The 17,530-nt window shown below is 42.9% G+C and overlaps 1 protein-coding gene across 1 annotated transcript in view; it reads left to right on the top strand.

Annotated features, from left to right (window-relative positions):
* Positions 1-246: 246 nt before the first annotated feature.
* Positions 247-17,530, top strand: part of LOC310714594 (uncharacterized protein) — a 42,315-nt gene continuing 25,031 nt past the window's right edge. The window contains exons 1-9 of the mRNA XM_083520027.1: positions 247-1,110; positions 3,191-3,291; positions 3,374-3,443; positions 3,839-3,969; positions 6,440-6,525; positions 7,993-8,092; positions 11,080-11,123; positions 12,144-12,221; positions 14,129-14,325. Coding sequence (XP_083376153.1) covers positions 939-1,110; positions 3,191-3,291; positions 3,374-3,443; positions 3,839-3,969; positions 6,440-6,525; positions 7,993-8,092; positions 11,080-11,123; positions 12,144-12,221; positions 14,129-14,325 — 979 coding nt within the window. The 5' untranslated portion in view covers positions 247-938. The remainder of the gene's footprint in view (positions 1,111-3,190; positions 3,292-3,373; positions 3,444-3,838; positions 3,970-6,439; positions 6,526-7,992; positions 8,093-11,079; positions 11,124-12,143; positions 12,222-14,128; positions 14,326-17,530) is intronic.

The following is a 17,530-nucleotide window of genomic DNA, read 5'->3' on the forward strand; positions in this document are numbered from 1 at the left end:
GATGTGAAGGAGGACCCTGTCTCCAGACCAGTGTGAATTACAATATTCTGCTGTTGGTCCATTCAGCTTCTGTATATGAAACAGGATGGGGCATCCGATCTTTTGTTTCTGGCAGCAAAATGTATTGGGGGAAATGACAACCATGTAAGTCTAGTATTGGAAAGGGTGTTTCATCGCTGGTACACCCTTTCCTTCTATATTTAATTTATTTAACTCAACCAGCAGCAAAGGTATGCATTTGGGGAGGGAAGTCAGTGGAGGAGCACATGTCTTGCATGTGGCTGGTCTTGGGTTCGAGTCTCAGAATATTCGTTAGGTGGAAGCTGTTGAAGTCCTTGACTGCTGTTGTGGACAATATCGGTCTAAATGACCTAGTATAAGGCAGCTTCTGATTTAAGCAGCAAACACTCCTATAGTGAAAGGCTTTGGCTCCTCTTGGCCAAATGAACAGTTGTTAAATCCTGGTCAGGGTCAAAGGATCGCTGCCGCATTTTGCCTGAGAGCTCTTGCACCTTCATCAGCTGCCTGGCGCTGTTTCTTAAAGATTCCTGGATTTTTAACAACTCCAGGAGGTTAGCATTTCCAAAAAGGTGCTGCAGCTTCCACGGTCGGAAACTTTTAAAACATAAGTACTGTACAGAAACTCTACAAGGGGAAAAACGACAACCGCAACTCTGGAGAGGGAATGGCGGCGGCCGGCTTCACCAGCCGGATTTCTGCCTGCCACCCACATGGAGGAGAACGGCGGAGGCCGCCTTGAAGAACCGGGAAAGCTGCGGGAACGCGGAACGACACGGCGGCGGCGGCAGAGCCGAGGGCGCCAGAGTCCGGGCGAGGATCCCGGGCGCTGACTGGCGGCGCCCGGCGGCCCTCCTTCTCCGCGCCACTTCCTCGGCCGAGCCCGCCCAGGCCTCGCCTCTCGCCCAGGAAGAAGCACCATGAGCGGCGCCGCGCTGCTGCTGCTGAGGCTCCCGGCGGTCGCCGCCGCCCCGCGCCTCTCGCGGTGGACCAGCAGCCGCCGCTGTTGGAGCAGCGAGCCGTGCGCCCCTCAGGCGAGCCCGGTGCGGATCGGCTGCGCCTCGGGCTTCTGGGGAGACACGGCGGCCTCAGGTATTACGCAGGGAGCCGCGGCCTTGCGCGCCTGCACCGGGCGGCAGCTCCTCCTGCTGGTTGCCCGCCGGGAAACCCCTCGGATGTGGAGGCGGGAAAAAGAAAAACTCCCTCCGCGCTTTCCCCGGGTATCTGCTCCGCTCCACTCCGCGGAGTTCCCCTCTGAGCCGATCGCGCTGTTGGGCTGCACTCCTTTTGCCACGCTTATGTGGGAGTGTGGGCACCGTTGAATGCAATGGCGCGAGATGCTTTGCATGCCTCGAATATGCCCAAACCGGCGTGCACAGATTCCCGATCTCCATTATTAAGTTCCTGACTCGCTTCTCGCCCCGTTAGCCTTCGCTGCAGTTTTTGCGCGCTTCCTCGCAGACTCTCTCGCCCGGCTTGCTGTCCCTGATCATGCCGTCTGAACATACCTTTGCACTCACTTGCCCTAACAGTGTTCAGTTGCTTGGATTTAGGTTCCGCACAGGCTCACCCCGTTCCTTCTTGGCTTGATTCATTGGAAGTTTGGGGGTGAAATCGGGCCAAAAGATAAAACAGCAGATGGCGCTGAAGTTGCTGCAAGCTTGCGTTGTTTGTTTACTCGCTGCAACCTCTCAGATTACATGCAACGATGCAATCGAACCTCAGGACTAAGGAGCATCTATTTTCGTGGGATTTACAGGTCAGCGTGTATAGGACTGCAGCCTTGGGAGTACCCAAAACTTCTGATCGCCTAGCAACTGTGTAAACACAGTAGGCGTGATGAAAATGATGTAAAAGGAGTACATATAGTTTCGTCTGTAAATGCATGCTGTGAACATGACTCTGAGGCTGCGGTCCTAAACACTTGGGAGTAAATCCTGTAAAAAAGGTTAAAAAAAAGGTAAAGGACCCCTGGACGGTTTAAGTCCAGTCAAAGGCGACTATGGGGTTGTGACGCTCATCTTGCTTTCAGGCCGAGGAAGCCAGCGTTTGTCCACAGACAGCTTTCCGGGTCATGTGGTCAACATGACTAAACTGCTTCTGGTGCAACAGAATACCATGACGGAATAGAGAAGGAATAAAAAGTGGTACTTATTTATCTACTTGCACTGGCGTGCTTTTGTACTGCTAGGTTGGCAGAAGCTGGGACACAGCAACGGGAGCTCACCCTGTCGCAGGGATTCAAACTGCCGACCTTCTGATCGGCAATCCCAAGGGGCTCACTGGAACTTAACTTCTCAGTAACTGTGCGAAGGGTTTGGTTTTCAATGTGACTGCAGAGTGGGACTAGGGAGGAGCTATTCTGGATAAATGAGTCCAAAGTGAAAAGGCATAGTCCAATATAATAAATGTCATGTGGGAACTGATTTGGAGAGCTGCAACATATGTAGCTATGAATGGTGTACTGTACTATTAAAATAATTTCCATATGGCATTCCTCAGTTTTGACAACCAACTTAGTGGTCACCTTTTACTTAATGTAGACACTTTTTAGTTAGAACATTATTACTCTCAGTATTTGACACTTAAACTTCCTTTTAGTTGATCTTAGCTTTTTACCCATTTCACTTCCTTTGATATTTTGCCACAACAATTATTTACCTTTCTCTGTGACTGTATAGTGTGATCCTAAACTTTTTAGTGTAAAAAGGAGTTGTCACTTCTGGGCAGTATGCATAGGTACTTGCCCTGTAAGACACTTTTATTACAGAGTAATCTCAGCTTAATTCCCTCAGATTTAATGTGAATAAAAATACATAGGGCTGGGATATAGACTAGTTTCAGTTCACCATTCCAATGTAAATGTCCACCGAAATGTCCCTTTTGAGCCAAAATCTGTTGTTAGTGTAATATGCTATCATAGCCGTCCTTGGAATTAAAGGCCAAATTTTACAGGTTAGTCATGAACTGTGGTCTTGGGATTTGACTTTAAGAAATTAGCCATTGCATATATGTAGCACGTTGGCCTTGAATTATATTTTAAAGAATTATTATTGACCCATAGGTCTGTTTGCTGCAAAGCCCATATTCCTGAACTGTTTTGCATTAGATGTTTTTGCAATGTGAGTGTGTGTGTGTTCTTACTAAAGACATTTTTATTTCTTTGTATTAGTTCCTCAACTACTCTATGGAGGGAAACTGGATTTCCTGGTTTTTGATTACCTTTCTGAAATTACAATGTCTCTACTAGCTACTGCCAAAGCTAGATCTCCAGTGAGTAATTCTTCTGAAGCAAAAATTTGAAAATTATTTCTTCTAATAAAAACATTAGCAATTTAATTTTCATTTCTTTTAGGATTTAGGATATACTCCTGATTTTGTATTAACTGCAATGGCTCCATATATAAAGGACATACACAGGAAAGGTATGATTTTGTATTTTATATTGCTGTAATAATTTTAAATTATTTGCAGTGGGGGGGGGGGAGAAGAGGGTACTTGACCCATGTGCTTGTTTTAAACCTTGGCTTGTAAAACCTTGATTGATTAGAACTGAGCCAAATTCTCCTCCAGTTTACAAAAACTCCACTTGCCTGCTCACCCTGGAGCAATTCCTTACTGACTCCCAAGTGACTGTTTAGAGGTCTGTTTTAGTCCAGTCAGAGGTATGGATTAGAGCAGCCAGCTGTAATTTGTAGCTAACTTTAAGTAACCATCTGAGTAGAAACAAACAACAGAGAAATCAATTTACACGTGTGCGTACATACATGAGCAGTGTATATACATTGTTCATAATCCTAATTTTTTTTGCCTTGCTTAGGTGTTCGTGTTGTAAGCAATGCTGGTGGAATGAATCCTCTTGTCTGTGCTTCTGCACTCCAAGAAGTGGCCAAAAAAGCTGGCGTCGACTTGAAGATTGCTGCTATTACTGGTGATGATTTAATGGGAGAGGTATTTGGATATTTTATTTCCTTAAAAAAAATTAATAGGAAGGTTGGTACTTTTCATACAGTTTTAAAACCGCATATATGTTTGTCGTAGAAGCCTGAAGTCTGGTCAGGTCCTTAGTGTGTCCATTAAACAAATGACGCCAACGCTACACAAATGCAGTAGATAATCCATGGAGTTAGGAGACAGTGAGGTCTCCTTTGTCCTTATTCTTCCTCCCCACCTGTGAGGATTCGGGGAATCAGGTCCCTCTTCGATGGCAGCAAAGAAGCAGATAAAAGAAGAGTTCTTATCAATTAGTTTATTCAATAATCACAGCAAGAGACAAAGGAATGCGGTCTCTCTTTAGAAATGGCATTGCTCCAAGTAAAGTCCCATCCCCTCCGTCTCTAATATTCTACGTCACCCCTACGTCGGCTAATCTGAGCTTTCTGCTTCTGAGCTTTCTGTTCTATTACCCTCAATGCCTGCCTAGTCTTAGGAGAGGGGAAGTCAGGAATGCTTTCAAAAAACACTTGAGTCTGTCAGCTGTGTCTCCCTTGGTATTTCCTCTTCCTGCTGTTCCTCTTCCAGTATCTCCCAGCTTCTCCCCTCTGCAGCCTCTGAACTATGCCCTTCTGCAAACCACTGTTCTAAATCTATGCTGTCCTCCTGTCCTCGGGGAGGTTCAGGAGAAGTGAGGGGGGTCCCCACCATTCCTCCTCAGTCCAGTCCCTGACACCACCAGTGTTCAAAACTCCCATTGTGTTTCTAGGTGCATTTTGTGACAAGATAATTTCATTAGCTCAAGCAGTTTCTGAGCTCTGGGCGCAATACTGCGCCTAAGATTTCAGATTAAAAGAGCAGAGTGGAAGGAAAGGAGGACCTTTTTCTGCCTCCCCTCTTCCAGCTACTCTCTGAAGACTGGAGAAGAGACCCTCTTAACAATATTAGAGGGGCGGGCAGGGGAAGGACTAGACTATGGGAAAAATGAACATAATATTTTAGTCAAAATAGATAAAAAAATTAAAAAATTGTCTAGTAGCACCTTAGAGACCAACTGTTTGTTCTTGGTATAAGGTTTTGTGTGCATGCACACTTTTTCAGAGGCTTATACCAAAAACAAACTTAGTTGGTCTCTAAGGTGCTACTGGACAATTTTTATATATATATTTCAACTGCGTCAGACCAACACGGCTACCTACCTGAATCTATAATATTTTAGCTGCAGTTCATTCATTTTCAGCTTTGTATTCTTGTTATACAAAAGCACGCCTAGACATTCCATTGTTGTGCCCATAACCTAGGATTAAGGGGCCATTTAGCTCCCAGCTTTCATATCTCAGTTTCTAACACTGCTCCCCACACCCCGTTTTCTGCCACCTCTGTTGAGATGAACAAAAGTTACTGGTAGCCTGTTGACTACTACCTCACTGCAGCAGTTATTATGATACAAATTTTGCATGGGCTATGCTAGCATGTAATAATTTTACTATTTGAAAAAGTGGTGGCTGCTATTTATGAAAAAAATTCCTTGGGCTAATATTGGTAAACTGCATAACAATGTGAATATTCAAAACAATAGCGCATATTCATTAAAATCGTGGGAATTTTGCCAGTACAGTGGTATCTTGGGTTACATACGCTTCAGGTTACATATGCTTCAGGTTACAGACTCCGCTAACCCAGAAATATTACCTCAGGTTAAGAACTTTGCTTCAGGATGAGAACAGAAATCGTGCTCTGGCGGCGCGGCGGTAGCAGGAGGCCCCATTAGCTAAAGTGGTACCTCAGGTTAAGAACAGTTTCAGGTTAAGTACAGACCTCTGGAACGAATTAAGTACTTAACCCGAGGTACCACTGTAGTTCTGTTTTGATAAACACTGTACTGTATTCATTTCACAATCCTAAGCAAACATATATATTTGTTAATTATTTCCTATCAGATATTTTTGGATAAGGATAAGAGAACCTTACACAATGATGTGATCTGTTAGCACTTACTTTCAAGCAAGATCAAGTGAAAATAATGGGGCTTGCTTTCAGCCACAGGTTCCTGGTATAAAAGCAGTGGGTGGCGTTCAGATGTCAGAATTCTAGTCTTCTAAATGTGCTTGAGTGCTTCCCCTCCCCCAGGCTCTGCAGTGCTGCTCTGTAGAGATTGTTCAAACCATTGTTTGTTAATTTGGTCATCATGGCAAATTATTGTTTTAGAAAATCAGGAAGTCTTTAATTAAGTTTTGAAAGAAAACAAGGAGAGGGGAAGCTCTTTGCTTCCAATTCCCCAAATCATTTAGCCACAATTTCTTGATTAAATGTTGAACACTCTTCTGAAAACAAACCTATTTAGTATCCCCTAACTTAATTTAGCTCTTGCAACTGATAAATTTTATCTAGCATTATAACAGAAACATTACTTATTTTCCCGTCCTAGAAATTAGAATTGTAATGTAAGTATTTTTATATCACATACATACATTTGGGTATTTTACAGTTAAACAGCATCAAAGAATCTGCCTCAAAAGAGGAGAATGGGAAGCCGTTTCCAGAAAACATTCACAGCATGAATGTATACCTTGGGTAAGATCTTTAAGAAATTCATCTTGGGTTTTTTTTTTTAAAAAAAAGTTATACGGGGAGCTGTTTTTTAGAGCACGACAATAGCAGTAGCAGTCTGTGGGCTGGGGGCAGCATTGATCACCTACCTTCTGAACACCTGAGTATCACTGCTGGTTCCTGAGAAGGGGAGGGGTGAGGCACGGTATGAGTACAGCAGCACAAGTGTTGGATTGGCTCTTCCACCATGCCTTGTTCTCCACACCTCGCCACTCCCACCTCTAGTGTCAATTTGCAGGGACAGGAAGTGTGATGCCTTAGCTCAGGCATAGGCAAACTTGGACCTCCAGAAGTTTTGGGACTACACCTCCCATCATCCCTGACCACTGGTCCTGTTAGCTAGGGATGATGGGATTTGTAGTCCCAAAACATCTGGAGGGCTGAGTTTGCCTATGCCTGCCTTAGCTGAAGAGTTACGGCTTCTTTCTATAGTACATTCGTACCTTGGATCCCGAACGCCTTGCGAGTCAAACGTTTTGGCTCCCAAACGCTGCAAACCCGGAAGTGAGTGTTCCGGTTTGCGAACGTCTTTGGAACCCGAACGTCCAACATGGCTTCCGCGGCTTCCGATTGCCTGCAGGAGCTTCCTGCAGCCAATTGGAAACCACGCCTTGATTTCCGAACGTTTTGGAAGTCGAACGGACTTCCGGAATGGATTCCCTTCAACTTCTGAGGTACCGCTGTAGTTTGAGGAAGGCATTTTAGATATGTGCATACTGTTGCACAACATAGCCAATGGGAAGGAAGTTATATGCCTGATCTTGGGGTCTCCTGTGGGAATGAAGGGGATTCACCCCCACCTTTATTTCATCACTGGAATGCTTCATCACATGGCCTAACGTTAGCTACTAAAGATAGTGGAAACATTGCCTGTGACAGATCTATTCCTGAACAGTTTTCTTCAGGTATAGCAGAGGATTCTGTGGTAGAAATAGCCACCCTGCTGGTGGAGTTCCTCTCCTATCCAAACCATTTTCAACCTGTAGATCGAGGGGTTAGGATTGCATTCTTAAGGTTCAAGGTTAGACAGCAATATTTTATCAACCCAGCCAAACCTATCCTAACCTTTTAAGGCATTTTTGTATCATTTTTTTACAGATGGGAATCTGAACCTGAGAGGTGGTGGCTTGTGTAAGGCTGCCTACTGAGTGTGTGTCTGGGGCATTATAAACTATGGGGCACAGGATCCCTCATTCATCATGTTGTTGCTCTCTGCCTAGTAATACTTTGTTGTGTGTAATATTGAGAATATAATCAATGATTCTGGCTGCAAGATCTTTTCTCTTACAAGCTCAATTGAATTGAGGGGTTGTTCGTTTAAGAACCCTGTGCTGGATTTAATTTTAAATCTTTAAGATCGAATGTTCAATTATTTTGAAAGGTGAATGAGTAAATCTAGTGTTTTAATGATCAATACTTCTGTTTCTTCAGTGCAAGGCCAATAAGCAGAGCTCTTGACTTAGGAGCAGACATTGTGGTGACAGGAAGATGTGTTGACAGTAGCCTTGTATTGGGACCACTAATTCATTCTGTAAGTGTGAATCAATGCTTCCAAAACAGTTTCTTCCTTTAGGAGTCATCCGTATGAATATTGAACAGGTTTCCAGTTTTTGTTATTTTAATTATACGCCCTTGAAGTAAAGTGCAAATGTATTTTAATTAGTTTTGATTATTTCAGAAGCAACCAACTTGATGAAATATGCTTATTTAGAAAGTAGTTAGACAGTGATCAAGAGATCAAGAACTAACTTAGCTTTGCAACCCCCTCCCTGTCTTTTTCAAACTCTTTTTTTTATAAGGATGAAATCTGTATATTTCTCTCTAAAACCTAGGTTGAGGGTTCTAGTAGTTTGTTGTAGTTCTAAAAGAACTATGGAGACAAGCAAATCCTCATATTAACAAGCCAACCTAGTTACTTTTTAGGAAAAAAATGTCATCCATGTTAATGAACTTCCTCTGATAAATCTTTCATCATTATTTAACTACCTTTCTCTCATTTGTAGTTTTTACAGAACAAAAATATTTACAACATGAAAATGATTTCGCTTGCCACAAGGTGGCACAAAAGGTCAACTTTAAACATGTGATTATTTTTTTTCATGGGTTAGCAATTTTTTATCTAAATCAGTGTTTCCCAACCTTTTTTGGGCAAAGGCACACTTGTTTCATGAAAAAAATCTCGAGGCACACCACCATTACAGCCCCGTGACGTCAGCGCACAGCGTCACGCCGGGAGGGACATGAATTGCTAGCAAATTACATAATCACCTCCTTGAGGGCTGGCTCATCTTCTCCGAAGGCAGAACCCCATTAATTAACAGCACAGACTCACACCATAGCCAAGACGAGGGGGGAAAATCTCAGTCATGCACAGTCATGCACATGTGGGCGCTAAATGAGGATGAAGACCAGGCAGAGAGCAGGGTTCAAATCACCCCACCTGGCCAGGACAATCCCTGGGTGCTCCCTTGGGCCACCTCGCAGGGCTGTTGTTGCGAGGATAACATGGGGAGAACCACGCGCGCCCCCGGGAGCTCCTTGGAGGAGAAAGCGGGCGATGAATGCAATGCACGAAATATATGAGAGGCGACCAGGTTTTGCAGGTGAGGGGCCCCCGCCAGCCTCCGCTTCCAACACCCGGCGCAACGACGCCGAAGTTTCCCCCCGGGCTCAGCTCGGGGAGCAGCGCTGCTCCCCCCCGGCTCCCCTTCGCCCTCCCGGCTCTCTCTGCCGCCCACTGGGGACCCCCCTCACCTGCCAAGTCCGGAGCGCCGGTGGAAGTTGCATGCATGCATGCAGGGCGCCGCGTTGCCATTGCATTGCACTGCACTCCATGCAACGCCTGCACGCATGCATTGCCTTGCACGCCCGCCAAGGGGTCTCCCCGCGGTCCGATGCGTCCCCTCCGGCGCGGATGCAGCATTGCAAAAATAACACACACACACCCCGACGCAGCACTACCTGGGGGGCAGCCTCCGCCTCCGCCGCTCTGCCTCCGCGGGGATCCCCGGGCTCCATCCTGCCGCCCGATCTCCGCGGGGGCGCAGGCAGGCTGCGCGGGGTCTGAGCGGAAGAGCCCCTGCCCGCCCGGCCGCCGCCGCTGCGCTCATTCCATGGCCGGGAGAAGAGCGCTTCAAACAAAACGCCCGGCTCGCCAGGCCACGCTGGGAAACGTAGTTCGCGCACCCCGCGCGGGCGCGGAGCCCAAGGGCGAGGGGACTACGGATCCCGGCAGCCCCCGCGCCGGGGACGGAGGGGGAGAGGCCGGGTGCAGGGATGGAGGGACGGGTGGGCGAGCGAGTGAGTGAGTGGCAGCCGCCAAGCCTGGGCCGAGAGCCAGGAAGGGCCTCCCCGGAGGAGGAGGAGGAGGGAGGCACAGAGCGGGAGGGAGGGAACCCCAGGGGTCATCTAGTGACGGCGCCCCAATCGAAAATTTGACTTTAAAAAAAAAAAATCTTTCGAATTTTTTAATTTTTCCCACGGCACACCAGGCAACATCTTGCGGCACACTAGTGTGCCGCGGAACAGTGGTTGGGAAACACTGATCTAAATGTCTGGTTAGGCTAAAACAAATTCCTGCAAGTATGTAGCTGAGCTGATGCACAGCATCTTTAACATAATCGGTGTATAAAAAATCAGAGATGTCAGTTTTTGATTTTGTTTGTAAATCATGTCCTTTGTATCGAAAGCCGTACCTCCAGAGGTTTTGCTATTTATGCTGCAGATCCTTACCTATACAAGTTTGATATTTACCAAATGAATTTTGAAAGCCGGCTACATGGTGTCCTGGTTTGCAGATATTGAGAATACTCCTCTTTATATCTGTAAAATGTTCTTCCATTGTTTATTGATGTCTATTTAATTTTCAGGGCACAATTCAGTTCATTACAGGCTCTTTCCCTTGCCATGCATCCATGCAAGTTATCTGCCCCAAGGGGAAGGATAGAACGTCTACCTAGGCATCACATAGTCCTCACCCAATGGCCTTCTTTTCCTGATAGCATATTTGTGTGTGCATACAAGCAGTGGGGAAATTGGGCTCAACCTACCTCTAGCGTAGGTTGTGATGAACTGTTCTTTGCATTTTAATTTTCAGTGCACCACTTAAATGTACTTCACGTAACACTTTAAATGGGACACAGGTGGTGCTGTGGTCTAAACCACAGAGCCTAGGGCTTGTCGATCAGAAGGTCGGCGGTTCGAATCGCCGCAACAAGGTGAGCTCCCATTGTTCAGTCCCAGCTCCTGCCCACCTAGCAGTTCAAAAGCACGTCAAAATGCAAGTAGATAAATAGGTACCAGCGGGAAGGTAAACAGTGTTTCCATGCACTGCTCTGGTTCACCAGAAGCGGCTTAGTCATGCTGGCCACATGACCCAGAAGCTGTCTGTGGACAAACACCGACTCCCTCAGCCTATAGAGCGAGATGAGCGCACAACCCCAGAGTCGTCCGTGACTGGACTTAACGGTCAGGGGTCCCTTTATGTTTAACACTTTAAACCTTTTATTTCTTTTATAGTTTGGCTGGAAGAGAGATGAGTTCGGCCTTTTAGCATCTGGAAGGTAAACGATTTGACTTTAAAAAATGATAAATGCTGTTAAAATGTAATGCTGTATGAACATCAATTATGTTCTGCATAATTCTAATGGAAACACTACTTTGAAAAACATGAATGCAATGTTTGCTTTCACATTTAATTATGAATACCGTATATCAAATTATTTTGAGTTCCAGTGCAGAAGTGTCATGGCTTCAGGAAGCATATCTGGATCCAATGAAGTTGATGCAGGCTTCTGCATAGAAATCCCCTGCTAAATTGCAAATCATGTACAAACAAAGTATGTTGCATGCATAGTTTTTGGTGCTGGATCTGCTGTATTTGTGGTTCCAGACAGTGGAGTAGGAACTCTGGATTGAAATGTTACAGTCTAACATTTGCGAGCTTCCACGGTGCTAAATTTATCTTTGGACTCTGTGTGTGTCAGACTAGATTTTGCTTTCCTCTTGCATTCTTTTCCTATTGAGGGAGAATGGGAAGGGGGGGGGGTTGAAGGACTGTCACCCATCCAAAAAGGCAATTGATGCAATTAGGCCTATTAGTAATTAGCATCAACTATCTCTTCAGAGCTATATGAATACTGATGTCACTAAGATTCACTGATTTCATTTGGACTTACTAGGAAAATGGCCTTAGGTCAAAGTCTCTGAAGTTAATGAACCAGGAGTATAAAGTATAAATTAGTTGCTGATATTCCATAGTCGATTTAAGCAGGAGGACTAATTACATGGTAGTAATGTGTTCTCTGACTATCAAACAGATGGAAGAGGCCAAAGAAGCACTCTGTTCCAAGATACGCTAAAGATTATAGAAACTGCCAGTGGATCCATTAAGTTTTGAAACTTTTATCTATTATGTGGGGTCCCTTAAGGTCAATTTGACCATCTAACCATGTGTCATATGAACGGGATATTTTTAGGTTAGCTTTCTTTTCCTTCTAAAAGATTAAAGTTGAATCTGAATGACTGTAAACTAAAGTTTCTGCCATTGAACTAAAATGTATATTACGACTCTCGGTTTTCAGTCTTGCAGGCCATCTGATTGAATGCGGTGCTCAGTGTACAGGCGGAATATTTACTGATTGGCATAGGGTACCAGACTGGTATGTTGATTCTATTTTGATAGTTTGATTTGGTTTATGTGGTGAAAATGAAACAGGGACACCTTAAGGGGACTTATCGCTTTTCTTTATGCTTATTTTGTCAGTTTTTTCTCTCAAACTTTTTAGGACAATATGTATCAATATTAGGAAAATGTGTATCAGTATATGTGGACAGTCTAAATTATTTTATCAGATTTATTTCATAAAATTTATATACACCTTGCGTGTAAAAACAAAAACCCAAACTCTCAAAATATATGAATCCCATTTTAGAAATTGCTATGCCCCTTTGCTTTTCTCTGTGTTTTTGGAGGCCTAGCCAGGCCAGGCTTAAACATCTGAATGCAATTTTACCTTAATTTCAGCCGTTTTAATTATACTGTGCATTCTTTGCCTCACTGTATCCTAGTTAGCTCTAACCTACCACAGATTCTTTAGAACCATTGAATACAGAGTGTTCTGTTCTCCACACTGTCATCCCTTTTTTTAGCTTGCCTTCTTTTTTCTTTTTTTCCATAGACATCTTTATTGGTTTTTCAGTTAGTTTACAGCCATCCTTTTCATACATGTCAATATTCACAATAAACAATTGGGCACAATGAACATTCCAACGTTTAACATTTATGCATAAACTAAAGAGAAAATAAATATTATGTTACTTATCTACTTATTTTGTTCTTACTTTGTTTGCACCCGACTTCCTTCCACATCTTACTTGGGTCAATGGAATTCTATGTTATATGCCTTTCCAATTGTATCTAATATTCTATTTACCATCATTCCCACTGTTTCTACTAGTTATCTTTACAAGAGTCATTCTAGCCCAGTTAAAAAATTTTAATCACCACAGTAATCTCCCAGTTTTTTAAAAATTTACTACAATTGTTGTTGAATTTTGGGTACTCTTGGTCTCTTAACTTCCCTGTCAGCTTGTCCATCTCTGTGTATTCCATCGATTTCACTTGCCAGTCCCTCTTCATTGGAATTTGGTCTTCTTTCCAGTTTTGTGCAAACAATACTCTCACTGCTGTGGTGGCGTACATGAACAAATTCTTCAGATCTTTGGGGATCTCATCCCCAATGATTCCTAAAAAGAAAGCTTCTGGCTTTTGGGAAATGATAATTTAAACATCTTTTTTCACTCACTGTAAATTATATCCCAGAATTATCCCATTTTTTTACATCTCCACCATGCATGATAATTTGTTCCTACTGCTTTATTACACTTCCAACACAGATTTGAGTTATTTTTATACATCATCACCAATTTTTTGGGTATTAAATACCAGTGGTAAAAAATCTGCATATAATTTTCTTTAAGAGTGTAGCATGCCGTGAATTTGAGATTTTTCCCATGCTGAAAGTTGGATGTTATGACCTATATCCATAGCCCATTTTACCATGACTGACTTAACCTCCTCTTCCTTTACCGACCAATCTAGCAGAATTTTGTACATTTTTGAAAGCGTTTTCTTCTCCTTATAGATCACCTCCTTTTCAAATCTCGAAAATTCTGTTGCAAAGCCTTTCTTTTTATCTTGCCTAAAAACCTCATGCAATTGATAGTATTGTAGCCAGCCTGCCAATCTGCCTTTAATTTTCTCAAAGTTCTTTAAAAATATTTTTTTAGCTTGCCTTCTGTTTATTTGTCCCCATCTCTGATTTTGGGGCACAAACATTTCATTCCCCAGTTATTTTTCCTTATTTGCCATAATGCAGCCGGTCATTTGACTCTTCAAGAGCTTTGAAAACTGTGTGTGTGTTCTATACCCTTTAAAGCTCTTGGTATATGTTTTGGAAGTAGATATATTTTTGTCCCCCCCTAACCATTGCCATGTATTGCTTGTCATTTGGATGCTTATATATTTTCCGAATCAATAAAATATTCAATGTTTTCAACCCTTTAGGCATAACATCGGTTTTCCCATAGTAGAATGTTCTTCTGATGGAAGTTTTATTGTATCCAAACCACCTAACACAGGAGGCCTCTTGTCTTTTGGCACGGTGGCAGAACAGTTGGTATATGAAATTGGTAATCCTAAGGAATATCTCCTGCCAGATGTCACATGTGACTTCTCTCAAGTTTCCCTTGCTGAAATCCCAGGTTAGTGTCTACAGAGGGTGTGTACAGACATGCATAAACACAGGATTATGAACTGAAGAAACAGGTAGAGAGGATAAGGAATCATAGCAAGAACAGTGTGACCCAGGGGTAGTCAACCTTTTTATCCCTACTGCCCACTAATGCATCTTTCTTGATGGTAAAATTTCCTTACTGCCCACCAGTGCTTAATGGAAGGAGGATTCAGCTTATGCTGTTGTACCCACTACCGCCCACCTAGAATCCTGAAACACTCACTAGTGGGTGGTGGGTACCAGGTTGACAACCCCTGGTTTGACCAAAGATGGATCTCTAAAGGAACAGCACAGAACAAAGATCAGAAAGTGCTGTGTTCCATGAAGCTGAGAACCAAGAAGTGCCAGGGGGAGCTGATCCCTATCAAAGACCAGAGTTAAACTTGTATGTGACTACTTGCACATGGCTATGTGGAGAAATGTACCACCTTCTTAGGTTCTAAATTCCAGGCTCATGGAAATCTAAATTAATCTAATTTATGTACAGGGCTGGTAGCAGGGAAGTATATTTGCACTGGGCCATGGACCCTAGACTTAGTTTTCAATTTTAAATGGGTCAATTGGCTATTTCTATACAAAGTTAGAAAGCAAACTGTGGAGGTACAGTATTGTAAGGCTTCAGCACTGGGCAAGCAGCACCTTTGCTAAGGAATTTAATCACTGTTGATATGTAACCAAAGGAAGGAATGCTGACCACTCCCACTCAGGAAAGGGGCATTCTCAGAGTGGTAGATAAAACAAGAAAACTCATTGTTGCTGTTAGCCTGTGCTGGACAGAGGATGTTACTGGGGTTTATTTGTTTAAGCACCGTATTATTTGTTTCCTCCAAGTGTGTTGCCTTTAAAGAATAAAACAAAATTGCTGGCTTTGGTAGGTTTTACTCAAACTTAGTTCCTTCAAAATAAATGAGACCTCCTTCTTACTTAGAAAAATGGTACTGTTGCAACCCCTGTGCCGGTTTTCCACGTCCCCTTCCAGCAACTACTGGTCCGCTTCTCATAACTATGCTGTTATTTATTCATAATACAGCAACTATAAGCAAAAATATTAAATACCTTACAGCTGTAGCAACTTAGAAGTCCTGTAGGCTGTATTTTTAGTGCAAGGATATTTGTTTTTCAAGGTTGACAAAATGTTTTGTGTGTATGTGTTGTGAAAGTGCACGTTTGTTGCTCATTGCTGTATATTTGTATTACATTTCCTCCCAGGAGCTCAAGGCTGTGTACGTTGTCTTCCCATATCCCCTTTTATCTGTACAACAGCCCTGTGGCGTAGGCTAGGCTGAAAGTTGGCAGACACCAAAGCTACAAAACTTCACATACTTGGCGTATTTTTCACTTGTTGTTTATTAGGGTCGGCAAACCTTTTGGGTAGTGGTGGTGATATTTTGCTATAAATATCAGGACTATAAAGTGTTGCAGGTAAAGCAAGGGAATGACATTAACTTTTTGTATCTTCCTTTTCCACTCAAGATACTTATTATTATTGTTGTTGTTATTATAGGCGTACCCTATACCTGTAACAGTAATTCATTTAAAAACTAATTTAAATAATGAATGTTATATTGTTGTAACCTGCCTGTGACCTTACGGTGTAGAGTAGGTTAGAAATCGAATAAATAATAATAGCAACAGCCTTGTGAGATAGTCTAGACTAAGTTAATATACATATCCAAGCAGCATTTCTTGCCCACAGATTGCTAGTGAAAGGTTGGAGAGATGTAGGTGCTGCAACTCACATGCACGAAATCCTGTTGGCATCCTTGGTTAAGAGGTCAAGTATTTGTGACTGTGGAGAATAGGAAAATAGATCATTAATATCCTCATTCATTTTTGCTCTTTGTTTTAGACTACAGTAAGATCCATGCAGGTGGCACTGTGGTCTAAACCACTGAGCCTCTTGGGCTTGCCGATCAGAAGGTCGGCGGTTTGAATCCCTGCAACGGGGTGAGCTCCCATTGCTCGGTCTCAGTTCCTGCCAACCTAGCAGTTCGAAAGCACGTCAAAGTGCAAGTTCTGCTCCAGCAGGAAGGTAAATGGCATTTCCGTGTGCTGCTCTGGTTTTGTCAGAAGCGGCTTAGTCATGCTGGCCACATGACCCAGAAAAACTGCGGACAAACGTCAACTCCCTCGGCCAGTAAAGCGAGATGAGCACCGCAACCCCAGAGTTGTTTGTGATTGGACTTAACTGTCAGGGGTCCTTTACCTTTACCTTTAAGATCCATGAACTCAATAGGGCTTACTGCCAAACAAGTAAAAATGTATAGCGTCATGCCGTTAGTGTTAAGGAATTTTTAATGAAATTATACAATGAAAATACAAATGCCATATTAATCCAGAAAGATTGTGCACACACATATATTTGATAAACAAAAAACCCCTCGAACAGATACATGAAGCTTCAGAAACATTGGAATCAAAAAAGCAATAGCTGTAAGCTTAAAGGAACCCTTTTTAAAAATAATTAAAAATACACCTAACCTTCAAATGAACTTTTAGTTTGTAAATGGCCCAACATGACACATTTGAACTCCAAATGAACTTTCACATGAACTTTCAGTTATTCTAGTAGAAATATAACAGATGGGAAATAGGCAGATTTCTCAAATATCTTTAGATATAATTGTTTTGACACGTACACCAGAAAAAGGACTCCAGGCCTATCTACTTTAATTGTTTACTTTACTAAATATTTTGTATGGCAGGATTAGATAAACTAGTTGGTTGAACTAGAGATGCTCTTTTTATTATTTCAGTGGGGAATATGAAGGGTTTTAAAAAACATAATTGGTGTAAGAGCTCTGCTAATTTTGTGATTTTAAAATGTATTTTTCTTATTATAAAAGTTCTAACAGAACTCATGAGCTATAATGAATCAAGCTGCAGGAAGTTATGTTTGTTTAGATTTAAAAACATTGAGGAGTAAAGCCATTTCAAAAGTAATGATAAATTGCATTGTCCTGGTACCATTTGGCTTACGATGTTCTTTTAGTGATGGGTTATTTATGAAGAAAAATATTTAATATTATTGCATAGATCTGTTCCTTCATGTACTAATCACATGCTCAGTGGATAAGAGTGTGTGTGGTCTGATAACGCCAAGGTTACCGGTTCAGCCTCCGTACGGGACAGCTGCATATTCCTATATTGCAGGGGGTTGGACTGGGCAACCT

Source organism: Podarcis liolepis (genome assembly GCF_965112155.1).
Source record: "Podarcis liolepis genome assembly, chromosome: 9".
Taxonomy (NCBI): Eukaryota; Metazoa; Chordata; class Lepidosauria; order Squamata; family Lacertidae; genus Podarcis; species Podarcis liolepis.